Raw genomic sequence first — 23,161 nt, forward strand, 5'->3', positions numbered from 1 at the left:
AGTTTCAATTTTGCTTGGAAACGAGTGCGACATGTTATTTGCTTTAAATCAGTAGGAAGCTGGTTGAATATCTTAGGTCCGATGAAAGAAATGCGTCTTTGACCAAGGTTCGTGGATACTCTGGAGTATAATAAATGATTGGCTTGTCTAGTGCTGTGAGCTCGAATGCCTGTTGTAAATTCTAGATTGTTATGAGCAATAGTATTATGCAAAGCATTGTGGATGTATATTATTGTTTGGTAGTTAGTCAACCCAAGCAAAGGTAAAATGTTATGGGCATTATTATTGTATAACAAAATAGTAGGGTACATAAATGGTTTTTTATAAATAATTTTAAGACATCTGTTTTGAAGCGTTTGTAGCTTTTTCAGATTCGAGATACTGGCACGGCCCCACACAGATACAAGGTAGTTCAGCAATGAGTGGATGTGCGCATAATAAAATTTTAGAAGTACATGCTGGGGAACAAAAGAGCATACTTTACGCATAGCCCCACATAACGATGCAACTTTTCTCTCTATAGATGTGATATGCTCAATCCAGGAGAGTGTGGGGTCTAAGTGAAGTCCTAAATATTTGAAGCAGTTAGTTTCCTGAATTACAGACTGTCCCATTCTTGGGTCTGGATGCACGCCTATAGCTCTTCTAGATGAACGAAACAGCATATATTTAGTTTTTGATAGGTTCAAGGAAAGAAGGTTTTCGTTGAAATACATCGTTAGTGTTTTTATATCCGATTCAATGTCGCGTACAATATCCAGGCAGTTGTTGTTCGGGTAGAACAACGCTGTGTCATCCGCGAAAAGACGAGGAGTCCCTTTTAACCCGAGTCTACCTAGGTCATTGATATACAATAAAAATAACAGTGGCCCAATATTACTGCCTTGGGGCACTCCTATTTCTATTGGTCTATAAGAGCTACACGAGTCTCCAATAGATACGAATTGGTTCCTATACGACAGATAGCTACGAATAATATGATTTGCTACTCCCCTGATACCATAGCATTCTAACTTCTTAAGCAGGATTGAGTGATCCAGAGTATCGAATGCTTTTTTTAGGTCCAGAAAAAGGGCACCAACAATTCTTTTGCTATCAATTTGACTAATGATGGAGTCAATTAGTTCGGTCATTGCAATTAAAGTGCTGCAGCCCTGCCTGAACCCATACTGGTAGTTGTAAATTATGTTGTGTTTGTTAAAAAACTCGAGTAGTCGAGTGATGAGCAATTTCTCAAGAATTTTATTGAAAACGCACAATGTTGAAATTGGTCTATAGTTGCAAGGTTGGTTTGGATCACCAGCTTTGAAAATTGGAATTACTCGGGCTATTTTTAAACAGTCTGGGTACCTGCCGGTTTGAATTATTAAATTAAAAGCTTTGGTTAGGATGTTTGCAAAAGCGGTACAGTTACTCTTAAGAACACTAGCGGGGATCTTATCAGGACCACAACTGTTATTTTTTTCGAGGTCTTTAATCAAAAGTATCACTTCGTTTATGGTTGCAGGACGCAAGAAGATTGTTTCTTGGACGTGTTGTATATTTGTAATAGGATTTGAGTTGGGACTCGTGGGAATATTGTCAGCCAAATTTTTGCCAATGCTAGAGAAATACTCGTTGAAAACATTACATACTTCTTTAGTCTCAGTGACTCTGATATCGTTGCAAATTAGGCTGATGGGAACATCCGACTTTGAACGACCAAAAATGGTATTAATATTCTTCCAAAGTTTTGAATGAGTTGTGTTGGATAGAAGGTTTTCAAAGTAGGCCTTTTTGCACCGCTTTTTCATTACATTAACTTTTTTAGTTATGTGTTGCAGAAGAGCCTTGAGGTTTTCATCATTGGGGTTATTTTTTACTCGTTTCAGATGATAGATTATAGATGCAATCAGTCGCAACATTTTAGTCACTCTCTGGAACTATTTATTGATGTGATTCTGCTGTTGCAACGTTTCGTGTGTACACTTACCTGGACATCAATTGGCAATCATGGAGAGCGGCATTCTCACCACTCGAAATAGATAACGAGAGAGATTTGACCCCATCGATGTGAGGGAGAGGTGACGATCTGCTTATAGGAGACATTTGGGGGTCGATAGGTCAGTTAGGAGGTATTGGAGGCTGTGGCGGTAATCACGATACTGTAGGGAATATGTGATGACATCATCACAGTTCCTCGATGGCGGAGTGGTTAACGCACCCAACTAGAGACTGGGAGATCGCAGGTTCGATTCCTTATTGAGGATATATATTTTCTCAGTGTTTCCAAAAAAAAGGTGAATTTCCACCGTTTTCTTCATTCTCACCGTTCCGGTCATTCTTTTTCTGTCTGTTTTTCAGTGGACACGTTCATAAAAATCCTCAATAGATTTTATGTTATATTCGACCTTCTGCTATATTCGACGTCTTGTTCAAAATTTTAAAATTCAGCTTTTTGGGTCGAAATCATTTCCACAATCCAATCCAGCATAAACCATTCTCCGATAAAAAGGTCACATGATTGAACTCCAACCATGTTTAAAATTCTGTAAATAAATAAACAATCGCTCGTTAAACAAACTGTTCCCCGTCGAAATATTTATATTCCAAACAAACCTTGAACTATTTGATGTAGTTCCAACATCGGCTGAATCAATTCCGCTCGAAACGTCCGAACCGTACATAAAATGCAACGGACAGGGCAGCAAACTTCCACAAAAGAGGCGGAATTGGTAAAAAAATTCTGACATCATCTCCACATACACACATCTAACCGATTGATAAATCGCATCCCGGAAGCCGGGAGAACCGATTGGAAGCCACTAGAAAAACATGCACTAAGTATGCATCCCGTTTCCGGTTGCACTCGATGTGCTGTGTTTTCTCACGATTCACTTCGAGAAATAAATAGTGCTCCATTTACACTCTTCTGTACAGGGCTGTATAGATTCACGAAAAAAAACAAACCATCGTACTGCTTCGAACCACCCGAAAGCTTCGATCTCCACCGAAACCTCGAGGCCGGGAGCTGTTCAGTTCAGCTCACACGATAAGCAAAATGTGTTTCAATTTGGGCGGAAATGTTTACCTTTATTCAAATTTTTATATCCTCCCCCTATGTAGGTTTGTAGGTCTCTTTCCCAGCTACCGAACACAGTGGAACCATTCTCAATTTGTAGTGGAATAAATTCGCAAGCTCGTAACAACTCCATTCTGTACGATCCCACACACACCCACATAGAGACCCTAACCACTAGAATCTACCCAGCAGCAGCAGCAGCGCCGCCCGTTCCGGCGAATCGGAGACCCATTAGCACCAGACAGGAAATCGCACCAGGTTTTCTTTCGCCGGTTCAGCTTTGGTTTGGTAGGAGTGGGTCTGGGATGCAAATGCATATTCATCAGACTTAGCGCTGGGCACATCCATCGGGTGTTGGTGGTGGTGGTGAAAGACGTTTTTTGGTTTCGAGTTTTTTCGTTATTCACTCAGTTTACTTTCCATGCTGCGCTTTATGAAGCAGTCCATTCCCGAATCTCGGTCGGCAATTCTGTGCGGGGCTGTGGACTCAATTTGGGAAATTCTTCTTCGAAAGAATGTACCGATGGGAGGGATTCATTCGATTTTTTCAGTGGATGATGCACTTCAACGCGTGTAAATTCCGAATAGAGTGGATAGAATCTTTGTAAACAATGCGGGATTATAACTGAGTGAATTTATTAGAACGGAGTGAAATAACAATAAAATGACAACATTTAAAACTGTTGCACATTCCCCCGCCTTTCATTTATTTGCAATTCGAGCTATTTTCAATTTCATAAGTTTTCAACCTACCTTCATTTTTGATAGGAATGCTGAAAATATTTAATTTGCAAGTTTCGTTAAATCCAACATAGCAAATAAAGCGCAAGAGTTTTCCAGCGAAAATTGGTACTATCGTCATTGATCTACAATTTTGGCGTTCCTATAGATATGTGCGCTTGGCATTTTTTTAAGTTTGTGACCTTTCAGCAGATCGTCACCTCTCCCTCTCATCGATCGGGCTCTCTCGGTATCTATTGACGATCTGCTTATAGGAGACATTGGGGGTCGATGAGTCAATTAGGAGGTATTTGAGGCTGCGGTGGTGATCACGATACTGTTGGGAATATGTGATGACATTATCACAGTTCCTCGATGGCGGAGCGGTTAACGCACCCAACTAGAGACTGGGAGATCGCAGGTTCGATTCCTGCTTGAGGACACATCTTTTTTCAGTGTTGTCGATAAAGGTGAATTTTCACCGTTTCTTCATTCTCACCGGTCCGGTCATTCTTTCTCTGTCGGTCATTCTTTCTCGTGTCTGTTCTGTGGACACGTTCAATCTCCGAACGTAGTTGCTCCACCGCTTTCGCCACAGCTTGTCTACATTTATTGATGTATGAAAAATCGGTTAACTTTTTTTTAATGCAAGCTAATTTCTTTTTTGGATTGGAACTAACTGTACCATCTAGAATCTGGCCAATATCTTCTAAAAGGTTAGTCAATTTCATACGATATACAGGGTGGCTCCAAAAAACGGTCCCATGAATTTTTTTTTAATATTTTCTTAATTTCATCGACACAAATTCGAAAAATTTGGCGAAAAACTTTTTGCATAGTTCTAATTGATAAACTTATTACAGATGAGACTTAAGCCAAGTACATGGGGTTTGCAATATCTGAGCTGGTTGGACTCCGAAAACGAAAGTAATATTTGACCTTTATTTGACATGACTTAAGGTCTCTGATATAGCGGCCCGTAGCAGCTAGCAGCATCAGTAGAAACTATTTCGTGTTATGACGTATTGTAATGCTTATTGCTTATCACATGATTGAAATGTTTATTGAGAGATTGGCAAAATTAAGTGTATTTTCTTTCTTTAAATTATGAGTTGTTCTTTGATTGCTGTGATTGCTGCATTTGTCCGGCTTATTCACCAGCCGAAGGTGACTACGACAGTATGCCGAATGCACATTAAACAGGACCTTTTTGCTTGAGATAAACTTGCGTCATTCGTTGTTCGACTTTCGCTCAAATAAGACGTGTGTTAGTGCTTTCGCAGTTGCCTTGCCCGGCTCGGTACCTATTGTGTCCAGCGCTCAGTGCTGTGTCAAAGCCAGCTGTGATTTCTAAGCCTTTGTTTCGAAAACAAAGTGTGTCGTGCTGGTATTGTCAGCCAGTCCCAGCGAAGGTCATCGGCGTCGGAAAGATAAGTACCAGTTTCCCTTCCACTATTATTTTATGTTTTGCCCTTGATTCATTCCGTTATTGCTCTTTTTATTTTTCTTTGCACGAAGTGCTGATCTCGCGCTAAAATGTCTCTCGATGGTCAGCCCACCGATAATAAAATGGATGATGAAACATCCCCTGATAAGCCTCCTACTAAACCCCCTCGCCTAAAAGCATACCCACAGAACTCGACTGGGCCATTCATGGTCTACTTTCGGACCACAAGTAAATCATTCGACATTTTTAAAATTTCACGTGATCTGACAGAGCATTACTCGGCCGTGACCCAGATTACAAGGATTCGCGCGAACAAACAGGCACAGGCAAACGGAATTGCTTCCTGTACCCGCTTTACGCGGCACTATAGGGTGTATGTACCGTGTGTGGATGTAGAGGTCGACGGGGTCATAACCGAAGCGATTTTGACATGCGAGGACGTGCTGAAGTATGGAACTGGCTGTTTTAAAAACCCCCTACTAAAGCCGGTGAAAATATTAGACTGCAAGAAATTGCACACGCTCGCTGAAGATAAAGAATCCTATATACCATCAGGTTCGCTTCGAGTGACTTTCGCCGGATCGTTTCTCCCAAATTACATCCCTCTGGATAGGGTTCGCCTGTTGGTACTGCAGGTAATGAACTGCAGCAGCTGCAAACAGTTGGGCCACATAGCATCCTATTGTGGCAATAAAAAACGATGTGGCAAGTGCAGTGTAGAGCATGAGGATTGTGACAAAGGCACTGAAAAGTGTATTTACTGCGGGGGCTCTTCGCATGCTCTTAAATCATGCCCTGCGTACAAACAGCGCGGGGATAAAATTAAGCGCTCCCTCAAGGAAAGCTCTTATGCAGAAATACTAAAGAATGCTTCGCCATCTGTCCGTTCCGAAAACTCCTTTGCTCTTTTTGCTCCTGTTGAGCAAGAATCTGGGGGGAGGGGAGGGAACATCTTTTGTTAACCCGGGGGAGTCCAGGAAGCGGAGAAATCTTGCCTCCCCTAGACTACCTCGTAAGGGTCCCAAGGTGTCCTCCTCTGAGAGTGCGCCAACCACATCTAATAAATCCCACGGAAATGATACCTGAAAACCGAAGCAATTTGCTCCCGGACTTGGAAATTTGAATTCTAACAAGGAGTACCCATCACTTCCAGGGACACCAGAAACCCCAAATGTCCCCTTTTTTCAAACAGACACTCAGTCCTGCAACGGACTAACGGAATTTTCTGACCTTGTGGACTTAATTTTTACAGCTTTCAATATTACTGATCCACTTAAAAGCCTTCTGGTACGTTTCCTTCCTATAGTGCAAACATTTTTGAAGCAGTAGACTGCTAAATGGCCCCTCCTTGCAGCGATCGTGTCCTTCGATGGCTAATTCATCGAACGTGGTCACCGATTCGATCACTATGTTACAGTGAAATTACAGAAGTATCCTCCCGAAGATCGATTCCTTCAAAATTGTCCGAAACAGTTTAAAATGTGATGCCTTCGCCTTATGTGAAACTTGGTTAACTTCCGAAATAGGTATCAACTTTCACGACTTTAATATCGAGGAAACCCCTACGGAGGAGTACTTTTGGGGGTCAAAAAGTGCTATTCTTTCAATCGACAGTCGCTTGTCAAATACGGATCAAAAGCAAAGACCTTAGCATTGCTTCCATCTACATTCCCCCTAGGGCGTCGGTAAGGAACCGAACGCTTTGTAATATCACGGCCTTCCTACCGGCACTGCGGCTAGTTCTTGGAGACTTTAACTCGCACGGTACGGTATGGCTGTCTTCATGATGATAATAGATCAACATTAATCCAAGATCTTTGCGACAATTTCAACAAGACCATCTTAAACACGGAAGAAATGACACGGATTCCTACACCACCAGTACGCGCAAGCGCGTTAGATTAATCTCTATGCTCGACTTCGCTACAGTTAGATTGCACGTGGAAGGTGATCCCTGATCCCCACGGTAGCTATCATTTGCCTATCGTGATTTCAATTGCTAACGGTTCAAGACCATCAGAAACAATCAATGTCTCATATGCCATGACATAGAACATTGATTGGAAGAGTTAAGCGACTGCGATTTCGCTGGAATCGAATTCATTCAAGAACTTCCTCCGGAGAAAGAGTACAGGTTGTTGGCTGGCTTGATTCTCGACAGCGCGAATCAAGCTCAGACTAATCCAGTACCCGGCGCGAACACCTACGGACGATCTCCCACCCCTAGGTGGGACAAACAGTGCTCAGAACTGTACGCGGAAAAGTCCACTGTGTATAAAGCCTTCCGGGACGACGGGTTATTCGCTAACTATCGACAGTACGAGTCGCTAGAAAAGCGAATGAAGTGTTTAATGAAAGCCAAGAAACGCAGTTATTGACGCCGGCTCGTCGACGGATTAAGGAGAGAAACAGCGATGAGCACTCTTTAGGGTACAGCTCGACGTTTGCGTAACCGAAACAGTACCAACGAGAACGTGGAATATTCGAACCGCTAGATATTTCCTTTCGCCAAAAAGATCTGTCCGGACTCTGTCCTGGTACAGAAAACGTGCCGCGCCGCGTCTCCTCACGATACCGCGAATGAAACACCTTTTTCGATGGTGGAGTTCTCACTTGCTCTCTTGTTATGCAACAATAACGCCCCAGGGTTAGACAGAATCAAATTCAACTTGCTGAAGAATCTGCCTGACACTGCAAAAAGGCGCTTGTTGAATTTATTTAACAAAGTTTCTTGAGGGTAACATTGTCCCTAATGACTGGAGGCAAGTGAAGGTCATCACCATCCAAAAACCAGGAAAATCAGCTTCCGACCACGACTCGTACCGACCTATTGTGATGCTGTCCTGTATTCGGAAGTTGTTCGAGAAAATAATTTTGTTTCGCCTCGACAATTGGGTCGAAGCAAATGGCTTACTGTCACACAATTTGGCTTCCGCAAAGGCAAAGGGACGAACGATTGCCTTGCGTTGCTTTCTACAGAAATCCAATTGGCCTATGCTAGCAAAGAGCAGATGACATCAGTCTTCTTGGATATTAAGGGGGCTTTTGACTCAGTTTCTATCAACATTCTGTCAGAGAAGCTGCACCAGCATGGTCTTTCGCCAATTTTAAATAACTTTTTGCTAAACCTGTTGTCTGAGAAGCATATGCACTTTTCTCATGGCGATTTAACAACATCGAGATTTAGCTACATGGGTCTTCCTCAGGGCTCATGTCTAAGTCCCCAAAGGCAACTTGCAGACGACGGGGTGGTCTCTGTTACAGGGCCAAAAGCTGCCGATTTGCAAGGACCATTACAAAATACCTTGAACAGTTTGTTTGCTTGGGCTCATCAACTGGGTATCGAGTTCTCCACGGGGAAAATTGAGTTGGTTGTCTTTTCTGGGAAGCGTGAGCCGGCGCAACTCCAGCTTCTATTAATGAGTGTAACGATCAATCAGGTTTTCACATTTAAATATCTCGGAGTCTGGTTCGACTCTTAAGGTACCTAGGGATGTCACATTAGGTATCTGAAACAGAAATGCCAACAAAGGATCAGTTTTCTCCGGACAATAACTGGAATATGGTGGGGTGCCCACCGAGGAAACCTAATCAGGTTATACCATACAACGATATTGTAGGTAATGGAGCACGGGTGTTTCTGTTTCCGCTCCGCTGCGAACATGCACTTCATCAAACTGGAGAGAATCCAGTATAGTTGCTTGCGCATTGCCTTGGGTTGCATGCACTCGACCCATACGACGAGTCTCGAAGTACTGGCGAGCGTTCTCACGCTTGAAAATAGATTTTGGGAACTCTCATATCGATTGCTCATCCGATGCGACATTCTGTGGTGGTGATTGAAAATTTCGAGAGGCTCGTCGAGCTTAATTCTCAAACCCGTTTTATGTCCTTGTACTTCGGCTACGTGGCACAGAGCATCAATCCTTCTTCGTATAATCCAAACCGCGTCCGTCTCCTAGATACTCCTGATTCTACTGTATTCTTCGACAAAACCATGAAGGAAGACATTCGTGGAATCCCGGACCATATACGCCCGCAAATGAACCCCAATATATTTTATAATAAATTCCGAGAAGTCGACTGTGACAAAATGTTCTACACTGACGGATCAAATCTCGATGGGTCCACTGGCGTCGGTACGTTCAATAATACTATCACCGCTTCATTTAAGCTCAATGGTCCCGCCTCAGTTTACATCGCAGAGTTAGCTGCAATTCAGTATACCCTTGGGATCATCGACACTCTGCCCACAGATCACTACTTTATCATTTCGGACAGCCTCAGCTCTATCGAGGCAAAACCAATTCCCGTATTTTCTGGTAAAGATGCGGGAGTCCCTATCTTACCAGATTACCTTTGTTTGGGTTCCCTCTCATTGCTTTATCCCGGACAATGAAAGGTCTGCTTCAACGAATTTTTCAGTATTTGTCGTCAGAGTCACTCAACAGTTGGAAACCCTCGTGGAGCAATGGTGAACTTGGACGATGGCTACATTCCATTATCCCAAAGGTATCAACGAAGGCTTGGCTCAGGGGGATGGATGTGGGTCGTGATTTCATTTGTGTAATGTCCCGGCTTATGTCCAACCACTACACCTTCGATGCGCTTTTGCGGCGTCTTGGGCTTGCGGAGAGTAGTCTGTGCGCTTGTGGCGAGGGCTATTACGACATCGAGCACGTTGTCTGCGTATGCACCGGGTATTGTGATGTCAGGTCTCAGTTAAAAGATTCCCTTCGGGCCCGAGGTAGACCACCCGATATCCCAGTTCGGGATATGCTGGCAAATCACGATCTCCCCTATATCCTTATTTTCATAAAAAACGATAAATATCCCAATTTAGTCGCTCTTTTTTATTTTTAGTTTTTAGGAGTTCCCTGTCCTGCCTTGTGGAGCCGATCTGCGCCAGAGTGTCATTATGTGACCGCCGTCACCCTTACCACGCAATTTGAAGCGAGAGCGACTCGATTCTCCGCAGGTTCGAAGAATCCCTCCCATCGACCCGGATCTTGACGTCTGGGTAGCCTGAGACTCTAAGTCATGTCGCTGATCTCCCGATTGCCTAGAAGTTGCAAGTTCGGTCTACTTACCTATCCCCATATCAGCCTACTCTCTTTTGTCCCTGATATAACTGCTGCCACACCGATGAAATAAACCCCATTTGCATTCTGTATTCCTAGTTTTAAGATAACTACTTTTGTCATAAAAAATATTCTTTCCCACCATGTAAATCGAATTGCATCCCTAGTTTTAAGATAGCTGTTAAATTTCTCATCAAAACTTATTCCCTTTTCAAACTGTATTTTTAGTTTTAAGATAGCTGTAAAAATTTTCGTAAAAAAACTTATGTTCCCCCTTTTGTGTATCAAACTCGATTCCTAGTTTTAAAATAGTTGCAAATATTTTTTTCTGAAAAGCTGCTTTTTCCCACTGTTGTATATAGCATCGTATTTCTAGTTTTAAGATAGCTGTAAAAATCCTTCTTGCAAAAAAATATTTCAAAACTGTAACCTTCTAGTTTTAAGATATCCAAAATGTAAAAAAATAAATTTGGCACCGCCAAGCTAACGCATTTGTGCCGATCAAATAAACGAACTGAATAAAAAAAAATCTATTCACCGATTCATTCAGAGTACCCAGTGTTAATATATCAACACAATTTATTCATGAAATTTTACTGTTTATTTCATCATAATCGCATTGATTGAAATCGTAGAATAAATCAACATCGTCATTTATTGACATGGCAAACACAGCGTCAATTTTAATTTAATTTCATTAATGATGAGGGTGATTTCAATACTTCGCATCCGCCAGTGTTATTAACAAACGCTCAAACAAGCTACCTTCCATTGTCGTTCATCAAATAGTTCACTTGGTGTAAGCCAGAAGCGAGCATGGTTTCGATTAGCCAAATTTCGTGTTCCGAAGAGGCATTTATTGGAATAAAACATCCAACTTCATCATCCAAATTGGCCAGCGGTCCGAATTGATCCATTTTCCTATAATTTTTTGCAAGGACAGTGCGATTTGTTAAATTATTCGCCACTATTTGCACAAGATCCTTACTAAGAAACGAGTGAAAGCACGAAGGTAGTATTCTGAATCTAGAATAAGAGATATTTAATCCCCCTTTGTCATAGGGCTGGAGCCACCTGAGCTCACCAAGAATAAATTCTACAACCGGTGAATAGATACTTACACAACAGTAAACCATTTTCATAGTTATGAGGGAAATGTGCCGAATAATAGAAACATTTAATGCACCTTTTGTTATCTAAACATCTGAATCGATCCCATTATTACACATAAAGGGAAACAATGGTTTGCTATGAATTCTGCTGCAACTTTTCATATACTCATTTACGTAATGGAAGCCATCACCTCCCTTCGTTAAATCGGAAACCTATTGCGTATTTATTATAACACTTTGTGCTACTTCCTCATACTATGTGACGGCATTGTACAATGCATTAAACATTGTCAAAGCATTAAAATGAATCTTCATGAAAATATTTATCTATACATTTTTATCACTTTGCCAAAAAGAATGAATTTCCATTACAAAGAACTTATTGTGAGGTTTTGATAAAATCCAAATTTTGAACATCAATTCAGCTGAACAATCTGCAACCCAAAGCTGCAAATGGATCTGAAATTCGCATATCGTAATAAAAATACCCGCCATGGACCAATGCTGCAGCAAACGAAACCGGGACAAAATTTAACTTTCATACACCACACTCCAGCAGCTCCATTCTTCATACATACTTGATAGTATTTCAACCTAGAAAAGCCAGCCGACGTGTTCAAAGTATCATTATAAATAATTCATAAATTCCAAAGTGACTCTCATGTAATATCATCGAAAAGCCATAAAAATATCAATTCCCCGGCGTCCATCCTGAAGCCCGAAGCCACGGAAATAAGCCTTGTACAAGCATAGCCACCACCAGTACCACCACCGTTAGTATGGTTAGAATACACTGTATATGTAGTTAGGTACATTATTTCCTATACACGGTGAAGCCCAAGTACTGCCCGGCCATAATAGTACAAAACGGTTCAAATACTTACACAGGACCGTAACTTCGATATCGGCATTCACTGCCTCCCGGACGCCGTTGTCCGCCGTGCACTGGTATATGCCGGCGTGATGCCGATCGACCCGTTCCATGACCAGCGTAGTGCTCTCCGAGAGATGCGATGCGCCCGTGAATGAATCCTGTGAAGCAGGGAGAAACAGAAGAAAAAAAACACAGATGAAATGAAACGAAGAATGAAGAATGGTACATTTACTGACGATGACTGCTCTTGTAAGAGTTCAAGTACAGACCCACTCTCTCGCCCGCTAGCTATAGCGGCTATATGTGGTAGCCGTTGAAATGATTCCAAGGATTCGAGAGACCCTCGATGGACGATTGGATTTTCTAAATGCGATTAAATGCTCACACAAGGTTGAAGAAAAATCTGCTGGTTCGAGGCCTGTACGGGCCTCCCGCACCAGCAGAACTACGTGAATGTGTTTACTGCCATTTCTCCTGATGAAGATTGATAGTTGAAACAATAGTGCCCCCGGTCGGCTATACTGTCTGGATGGAAAATAATCGTTTCCTTTTTCCTGCTTCAAGCGCTTCGATTGGCTTCGTTGGCATTGAGTTTGATACTATAGGGTGACTTTCTGTTGTCTGGTAGCATTGTCGGATTTAGCACAACCCTATAACATACGCCAGGTATTGAACAGGATGAAGCAAACAAGAACGAAAGTACTACGGCAATCCGAAAGAAAGTGCCTGGTGTGGATTTTTCCTTTTTTGATTGACTTTTTTTCTCGCAAAACTCGAAGGAGAGCCATTTCGTGCGGGGTCTGTCTGAGGGAATTCGAGTCAAGGTGTTGCCTTAGGATGACACAGAGAAAGAAGGAATCTTTCCGATTTGACACTTACCGTAAGGAAAGATATCCGCTCCGCACCGAATGCCGGAATCGATATCTCCTCCGTCAAAGCAAGGGTGACAGCGATGGTATCCACATTTGTTCGCCCGACGATGATCAAGCAACGACGAACGACTGAAATCGGGTCAGAAATAGACTATGTATGCACGCTCGCAATAACGCAGTGCATGGACCATCCATTTCTAGATACCTTACAACAATGCCAAAGAGTTGGGAGGGAAGGGAGAGAGGGAGATGTGTTTTGTTCCATCGTCCAACCGGAGACGACGATGTGCTGTTTAAAGTAAAATTTTATTTTATTCACAAGTGTAATCGGTCGTGAAATCGCAGCTCAACATAGCAATAAAAATAAAATGGAAGTTTATGTTTCGGAAGACAATAAATCTTGTAGCGAGCTACGTAAAATTACTGTTTCCTCTCATTGTATCTGTCGTATGTGGTGCAGATAGGACTTAATCACAGTGGTTTCTGGCCTTTTGCATAGGGGAGTCGTTTAATGGGAACAAGATAGGCTTGAGAATTTCCATTTTTCGGACGAGTGTGTAATTTAGAAACAGTTTTTATTGTGTTTTAAGCAGGTTTAAAATAAAAGCTCATGCAGCCTATATAGTTCAATCCAATATTTGTTCTTTTCTTGATTTTTTTTTTTCAATGATTCACACCATAGACTTGGCTGGAAATAGAAATTTTATGTTCATTTCAAAAAAGATATTGTTCTTAAATAAAGTTTCATTTTTGTGTCTCGGATGCCTCTCATCAGTAATGGACGTCGTCTTGGCGCCAGCTATAAACAAATTCAAATAGACAGATACAATAGTCAAACCAATAAAAGACTCCGACAGACAATATGCGAGGAACGAAAACCAACTCATTCAATAATTTCAACTTCTCATATGATTCCCATTTGATAAAAATATCAAAACATCCTGACTCCTGCGGTAGTAGACAATGCACAGTGGTCCAGAATGCGAATTTAGCAGGAATTTTATCTTTTTGCTAAAATTAAATGATTTAGCCTTACAACATGTTCGGTAAAGTTGTTGTACTTTGCAAGGCTCTTCTTTTTGTTTAAACCGATGCTATGTAGAGCAACACATTTTAGACAAATTTGCTGAAGACGTGCAAGCTCTAGCTTTTACAGTTTCCAGTACACGAGAAATTCAAATGTAAGCTTTAGGGTGTTCCTTAAAAAACGGTTTTATTTCTATAACTTTTGAAGTTTTTATTTTACGCTAAAGTACCCTTTGGATAACTTGAAGATTATTTTAGGGCGCATAATTTGCTTTAAAACACCAACTACTAGACTTTTTTCGTTTTAAAGTTATAAGAATTTTTATATAAAAAATATCTTCGATTCGAGCACTGATTATTAAATACCGTTGCTTTCATATGAAATAGCATGGTTTGTAGTATAGATCACCAAAAAATGGCAAGTACGATATTTTTTATATCTTGTAATATTTACTCAAAAAATAGTTTATTTTTAATAAAAAGTATATATAACTTTCTAACGAGTGAAACTAGAGGTTCAATATGTTAAGACAAATTGTTCTCCTTCAAAATATCTGAAAGTATTTCTAAAGTGATCTTAATGAAAGATCAAAACTGCAAAAGTTATACAAAGAAACCTATTTTTTAAGAAACACCCTAAATTTTTTTGGTAAATTTCTTGTAAAATGAAAAGTACACGACATAGAGTTTCAGTGTCTTCGACTAAGTTTTTTTTTAAATTTCATTTTCTTCATTTTTTGGAAGACAGCGAAACTCTATCTCGAACCATTAAAAAGTTATTTTTTTTATTTAAAAGAAATAGACCCACCCTACCCATTATTTAAAATAATAGAAAAGCATTATAAAGTGCAATATTTTATCATGAAAACGAAACGTAAAAAAACGTACATTGTTCACCGTAAAAGTAATTTAAAAATATTACAAAGAGTCGATTCATGAAAAACCAAATTTTTAATATAACTTTTTCAGTTTTCATTTATTTCCAACCTATCCTTCAGATGTTTTTCAGAATTTTTGAAGATAAACATTTTCTTCTAATACATCAAAACTCTAGCTTTTGTTTTTCAGAAGATAAAAGCACTTAACATTTCAAAAATAGATTTTTTTAAATCAATTTTGTGAAATTTAAAAAAATATCGTTTTCACCATTCTTTGCTCAATTATTACTCTAATTATGACCTTATTTATAGTTCAAAAAAAATTATCTTTTGTTTGCCCCAAATGAGTGATATTGTTATTCTATTCTATTCTATTCTATTCTATTCTATTCTATTCTATTCTATTCTATTCTTTTCTTTTCTATTCTATTCTATTCTATTCTATTCTATTCTATTCTATTCTATTCTATTCTATTCTATTCTATTCTATTCTATTCTATTCTATTCTATTCTATTCTATTCTATTCTATTCTATTCTATTCTATTCTATTCTATTCTATTCTATTCTATTCTATTCTATTCTATTCTATTCTATTCTATTCTATTCTATTCTATTCTATTCTATTCTATTCTATTCTATTCTATTCTATTCTATTCTATTCTATTCTATTCTATTCTATTCTATTCTATTCTATTCTATTCTATTCTATTCTATTCTATTCTATTCTATTCTATTCTATTCTATTCTATTCTATTCTATTCTATTCTATTCTATTCTATTCTATTCTATTCTATTCTATTCTATTCTATTCTATTCTATTCTATTCTATTCTATTCTATTCTATTCTATTCTATTCTATTCTATTCTATTCTATTCTATTCTATTCTATTCTATTCTATTCTATTCTATTCTATTCTATTCTATTCTATTCTATTCTATTCTATTCTATTCTATTCTATTCTATTCTATTCTATTCTATTCTATTCTATTCTATTCTATTCTATTCTATTCTATTCTATTCTATTCTATTCTATTCTATTCTATTCTATTCTATTCTATTCTATTCTATTCTATTCTATTCTATTCTATTCTATTCTATTCTATTCTATTCTATTCTATTCTATTCTATTCTATTCTATTCTATTCTATTCTATTCTATTCTATTCTATTCTATTCTATTCTATTCTATTCTATTCTATTCTATTCTATTCTATTCTATTCTATTCTATTCTATTCTATTCTATTCTATTCTATTCTATTCTATTCTATTCTATTCTATTCTATTCTATTCTATTCTATTCTATTCTATTCTATTCTATTCTATTCTATTCTATTCTATTCTATTCTATTCTATTCTATTCTATTCTATTCTATTCTATTCTATTCTATTCTATTCTATTCTATTCTATTCTATTCTATTCTATTCTATTCTATTCTATTCTATTCTATTCTATTCTATTCTATTCTATTCTATTCTATTCTATTCTATTCTATTCTATTCTATTCTATTCTATTCTATTCTATTCTATTCTATTCTATTCTATTCTATTCTATTCTATTCTATTCTATTCTATTCTATTCTATTCTATTCTATTCTATTCTATTCTATTCTATTCTATTCTATTCTATTCTATTCTATTCTATTCTATTCTATTCTATTCTATTCTATTCTATTCTATTCTATTCTATTCTATTCTATTCTATTCTATTCTATTCTATTCTATTCTATTCTATTCTATTCTATTCTATTCTATTCTATTCTATTCTATTCTATTCTATTCTATTCTATTCTATTCTATTCTATTCTATTCTATTCTATTCTATTCTATTCTATTCTATTCTATTCTATTCTATTCTATTCTATTCTATTCTATTCTATTCTATTCTATTCTATTCTATTCTATTCTATTCTATTCTATTCTATTCTATTCTATTCTATTCTATTCTATTCTATTCTATTCTATTCTATTCTATTCTATTCTATTCTATTCTATTCTATTCTATTCTATTCTATTCTATTCTATTCTATTCTATTCTATTCTATTCTATTCTATTCTATTCTATTCTATTCTATTCTATTCTATTCTATTCTATTCTATTCTATTCTATTCTATTCTATTCTATTCTATTCTATTCTATTCTATTCTATTCTATTCTATTCTATTCTATTCTATTCTATTCTATTCTATTCTATTCTATTCTATTCTATTCTATTCTATTCTATTCTATTCTATTCTATTCTATTCTATTCTATTCTATTCTATTCTATTCTATTCTATTCTATTCTATTCTATTCTATTCTATTCTATTCTATTCTATTCTATTCTATTCTATTCTATTCTATTCTATTCTATTCTATTCTATTCTATTCTATTCTATTCTATTCTATTCTATTCTATTCTATTCTATTCTATTCTATTCTATTCTATTCTATTCTATTCTATTCTATTCTATTCTATTCTATTCTATTCTATTCTATTCTATTCTATTCTATTCTATTCTATTCTATTCTATTCTATTCTATTCTATTCTATTCTATTCTATTCTATTCTATTCTATTCTATTCTATTCTATTCTATTCTATTCTATTCTATTCTATTCTATTCTATTCTATTCTATTCTATTCTATTCTATTCTATTCTATTCTATTCTATTCTATTCTATTCTATTCTATTCTATTCTATTCTATTCTATTCTATTCTATTCTATTCTATTCTATTCTATTCTATTCTATTCTATTCTATTCTATTCTATTCTATTCTATTCTATTCTATTCTATTCTATTCTATTCTATTCTATTCTATTCTATTCTATTCTATTCTATTCTATTCTATTCTATTCTATTCTATTCTATTCTATTCTATTCTATTCTATTCTATTCTATTCTATTCTATTCTATTCTATTCTATTCTATTCTATTCTATTCTATTCTATTCTATTCTATTCTATTCTATTCTATTCTATTCTATTCTATTCTATTCTATTCTATTCTATTCTATTCTATTCTATTCTATTCTATTCTATTCTATTCTATTCTATTCTATTCTATTCTATTCTATTCTATTCTATTCTATTCTATTCTATTCTATTCTATTCTATTCTATTCTATTCTATTCTATTCTATTCTATTCTATTCTATTCTATTCTATTCTATTCTATTCTATTCTATTCTATTCTATTCTATTCTATTCTATTCTATTCTATTCTATTCTATTCTATTCTATTCTATTCTATTCTATTCTATTCTATTCTATTCTATTCTATTCTATTCTATTCTATTCTATTCTATTCTATTCTATTCTATTCTATTCTATTCTATTCTATTCTATTCTATTCTATTCTATTCTATTCTATTCTATTCTATTCTATTCTATTCTATTCTATTCTATTCTATTCTATTCTATTCTATTCTATTCTATTCTATTCTATTCTATTCTATTCTATTCTATTCTATTCTATTCTATTCTATTCTATTCTATTCTATTCTATTCTATTCTATTCTATTCTATTCTATTCTATTCTATTCTATTCTATTCTATTCTATTCTATTCTATTCTATTCTATTCTATTCTATTCTATTCTATTCTATTCTATTCTATTCTATTCTATTCTATTCTATTCTATTCTATTCTATTCTATTCTATTCTATTCTATTCTATTCTATTCTATTCTATTCTATTCTAACCCTTACACAGCCAGTATTGAAAAGCATCCTGGAAAACACTGCAGATATTCTTTAGCGTTTTTCTTGTCAACATTAATATTTGAAGCATATTACAATATGTCGCAAATATTAAAACGGCCAGGCCTACTGTGCAGAGTTGGGTTTGAAGATGTTTCAATATTATACGACAATTGAATTATTCATTTAATGAACAATTCAACCAACGAATCGTTTTGAAACTTGAATGAGGAAGAAACGAGGACAACCGTACCGACCGTTTCAGTGTATAGGGGGTTAGGATAAAACGTTGGGAGTGACTTTGCTAAGAAGGTTAATGTCACTCCTTTGGTCCTCGGGATGGGACAGAGGTATTTACACCTTGCCCTGGCTTATTAAGCCTAGGTTAAAGCGCCTTTACTCGCTCTCTTCCAAACGAATGCTGACATCGGTTTTAGATCCGAGTCGCTCTAGGTTCGCTCTAATATTTACAAAAGCCATATTAAAATGACAGTTCAGAGCGAACCTAGAGCGACCGCGATCCAAAAATAAAATCAGCATTAGCATGCACCTGTGCTTTAAACTTTCGTTGTCCTTAGAAGATTATTTCGAGAGAAAAAATATATATGATTATTTCCTAGTTTTAGTATTTAAGTATAAATATATTGGAGCGTGGCAGAATGGTTATTTTCGTTTAGTTGATGACTGTCAGAAAGGAAACAAGTAAAACAAAAAGATGATTATACGTTATAGAAGTTATGCGCTTAAAATTAAACTCTCAGGTGTAACCTTAGACTCCTGACAGCAGGTTTATATCTAAGTCTAGTTCCATTGTCATGATTGATTCTCTCTAGAACAACTGGTCGCATATTTTCATGAATAAATCCTTCGTGAGCCATTCATAAAATCTATTTTACATATCCAGCGTTATAACGCCTCGAAAGACAAACTCACAATAACCCATCACCGCACAAAAGTGACTCCATATACGATATACAGAGTGTGCGGCATTCTACCCCTACTCGGCATCTCTTCCGAAATTACCCTACGACTAATAACAATGGCCAACAAGATAAAAAAAATGGAAATACTCCCTTATCATTCAGGTCCGTTTTCGGCTCCTTGGAGCTGTCTGCAATAGTTTCTCGACCACTCCCACGTAATACAGTTTGATGCTTCAGGGAGAAAAATCTCTTCCAGTAACTCCAGTTGAGGCAGGAAAACTTCACCGGAAACACTTGCCATAAATTGTTCAAAGAAAACAGTATTTATCAGGACAGCACATAACACCGTAAGTTCGGACCCTTTCGAAATATATTGCGGGCAAATTCAATCGTTTTTAATACAAGGAAGAAGGAAGATTCCTTGCAAAAAAAATTAAAGAATTGAAATAAAACGTAATTAGAACGAGCTCACCGGTACCTAATGTCTTCAATACTATCCGACTTCAATGTGGTACCCTTTTCCTTTTTATCTCATCAAAACGGTTTTGATGTGTGTCTCAGTTACACTATTCCTTGTTGAGTTAGGCAACTAGAGCCGTACCTACTTCCGAAGGACCACCGGTGCCTAGAGACATGCTAGAGATGACTGAATCTAACTTTGGAAGCAGGATGATCGTAAAATCTTCAAAAATACCGCTGTTCATTAGAAAACTTGAAGCTGATAGGGAGCCTATCCAATGCGCGACACATTTTTACTTATTTTCCTTGCAAAACGCGCATATTTTTCGCTAAGAAACACGAATTCTTGGCAGCCCAAATCGGAAATCAAACATTACGGACACATTCCGGATGGCCGCAGCACGATAAATCTGGTTTTTTATTCCACTAGGTACACTTTCAACTTCTAACAAACAAATATAATACGTTTTTGGGAAATCATACAGCGAGAAAAAATTACGTCGATCTTGCCCCAAATGAGTGATATTGTTATTCCAAAAAACCCCATTTTTGGCCAAAAAGTACTCATAACTTTTCAACGGAAATAGTTAGATATATGGTGCCATGAAAGAAATTGTTCGCCTTGAAACAATCTTAAAGTTGTCTGAAGACTACTTCAGTTTTAAATGAATACAGCAAAAGTTATTTGAATAAAACTGTATTTCTAAAAAACACCCTAAGCTCCGACTTTAAATTTGTTGTAAAATAAAAAATATGACAGATAGAGCTTACATGTCTTCGGCAAACTTTTCCAAAATTTGTCGTTCTACAACATCGCTGAAGGTCGTTTGGCTCTAGCTAGAATGATTAAAAAGTAAATTTTTGGATTTTGGTAAAATTAGAACCACCCTAACTGTTGTTTTAACAAAAAGAGGGGGCTCATAAATTACGAAAACTTCTCCAAAGACTTAAGAAGGCTAAGTTGTTTAGTTTTAGTCAAATCTTAAAATTCCTTCTAAATTTGGAAACTCTAAGCTTGCTCATATGACCCTATTTCACTTCTTATAATTCTATACACTGAGTACTATGGCTCTTAATAATAAGAAAATACTTCCAGTTCTTTGCTAATTGAATGTCGTTATAATTTGTAGTCCAAAAAATCACACGTCTTACATAAATACCTAAACAACTGACTGGTTCCGAGAGGAGTTTCGGGAAGTAAACACAGAAGCTCGCGTTTGATGACGAGAAAACGATATCGAAATCTTGTTTTTTGGTTCGCAAAGAAGCTACCGGGGTTGCATGGCGGATATCAAAAGCAATATTCAAACCTCAGAGGGTCTGATTGGCAAAGAAAATGAAGACAAGGTATTAAACCAACAACTGGGATCCGTTATTTCGTCAGTAAGTTTGAAAATGTTCAGCAAAATAAAGATTGTTTATTTTCGCTCTTCATTTACATTGGGACTTCGACAATACTGGTTTCGAATCGATTCGACGTGAGGCTGAATGAAAAGGGATTGAATGTTTCACTATTAAATGAAGTACTGAAAAGTTATGTTGCATGACTGTCTCAGCGTCGCAGGAAGGTCGGATTGCAACCATCAGAATCACTATAGGCTGTCCTCAAGAAGGAGTGCTGTCACTCCTTTTGTGGTCCGTAGTAGTAGACGGACTCTTGAATTGACACTGGAAGATCTGGGATTTGAAGTGATGGGTTACACAGACGACATTGTAATCACTGTTAGGGAAAAAGATGATTTAACGATTTCGGACCGCAGAACTGAAGCTGCTTCAAACGTGACATGAAAATGGTATAAACGAGAGAACCTTAGAATAAGATCCCAAAAGGTCGCCGCAAGGAGGCAGCATCCCCTACAGGTATACAACAATTAGACCTACAACGGGGATTTAGCAAGGCATCCTCAATTCCTGGACCCATAAATACATCTACTGATAGCATCCCGAAAAGGCAAGTCTTTGATCTTCCATTCCAGGTTGTAATATCTGAACGAACTGAATGCATGAAGGGGAGCCATCCGGTTCCGGATGGTGCCCTAGAATATTATACTGTCCTTTATAGCATAAGAGTCCCATATTGAAAAACAGCCAACCAAGAAATACGCTGTTGAAGATTTACATTTTCATTGAGCGTTATGGATGGGACAACCATATTTTGGTTTTTGTTCTTGATATATCATAAACAAACAGATAACTCGTTGTAGCAGTAAGCAGTGAAATAAAACAATAAAAAAAATATATCTATATAAATACAAGCTATTCTAGAATCCTGAAAGATTGTTCCCAACGTATGAATATCCCAGTTCGTAATTGATTCTTCAGCCTTGTAAATCCACTTGAGAAAGCGTCGCCTACTGTCCCCAGCGATAACAAGTTGCCATTAGCAACAGCAGCAATCCATTGCCTCCCCACCAACTCTTGAACGTAAAGCACATGACCGCGCACCTATAAAGCTGTTTATAACAGCGCGGAGAAAGCCATTCCAACATCGAACGCCTTAGTGGACGGACAACCCAGCAGCAGCAGTACACCATCCAACCAACCCAGCAGCAGCAGAGGCGAAGCAGTACACCACCTAGCCAATCTAGAGGAACGCGAGTGAACGAGTCGATTCGCGCGCAGTGTGCGCGTCAACTGGTTGCCACTACAGGAGGACCGAAAAAAGTACACCGTGCCCAGCGAGCGACCGGATTAGCGTGATCAATTGCTATGGAAGGCCAGCAATCTCGTGCTCCGCTTCCACCGCAGCACATTGAACTAACCAGAAATCACGACACTCGTTTATAACAAAAATCCATGTGGGACTCTTATACTTTAACAGGCAGCATACCAGTGTCTCATAAAGAGACCGTTGTGTGAGAGCAGCGGGCTGTGACCCTTGCGATAGGTTCTACACCGTCAATCTTTCAAGTAGAGGTACATGCAAATAAGACTTGTGCCAGAAAGTGTCTGTTTATAAGCGATCTAAAATGCAAGGAGTCGGTCATTCTGTCAGATAGCTAGGCTGGGCTAAGAACTCTGAGTT

The 23,161-nt window shown here is 37.5% G+C and overlaps 1 protein-coding gene across 1 annotated transcript in view; it reads right to left on the reverse strand.

Annotated features, from left to right (window-relative positions):
- The window catches only part of LOC131692668 (limbic system-associated membrane protein-like), a 360,515-nt gene that overhangs the window by 101,573 nt on the left and 235,781 nt on the right, over positions 1–23,161 (reverse strand). Inside the window, exon 6 of the mRNA XM_058979833.1 lies at positions 12,306–12,453. Within this exon, the coding sequence (XP_058835816.1) occupies positions 12,306–12,453 (148 nt within the window). The remainder of the gene's footprint in view (positions 1–12,305; positions 12,454–23,161) is intronic.

Source organism: Topomyia yanbarensis, chromosome 3 (assembly GCF_030247195.1).
Source record: "Topomyia yanbarensis strain Yona2022 chromosome 3, ASM3024719v1, whole genome shotgun sequence".
Taxonomy (NCBI): Eukaryota; Metazoa; Arthropoda; class Insecta; order Diptera; family Culicidae; genus Topomyia; species Topomyia yanbarensis.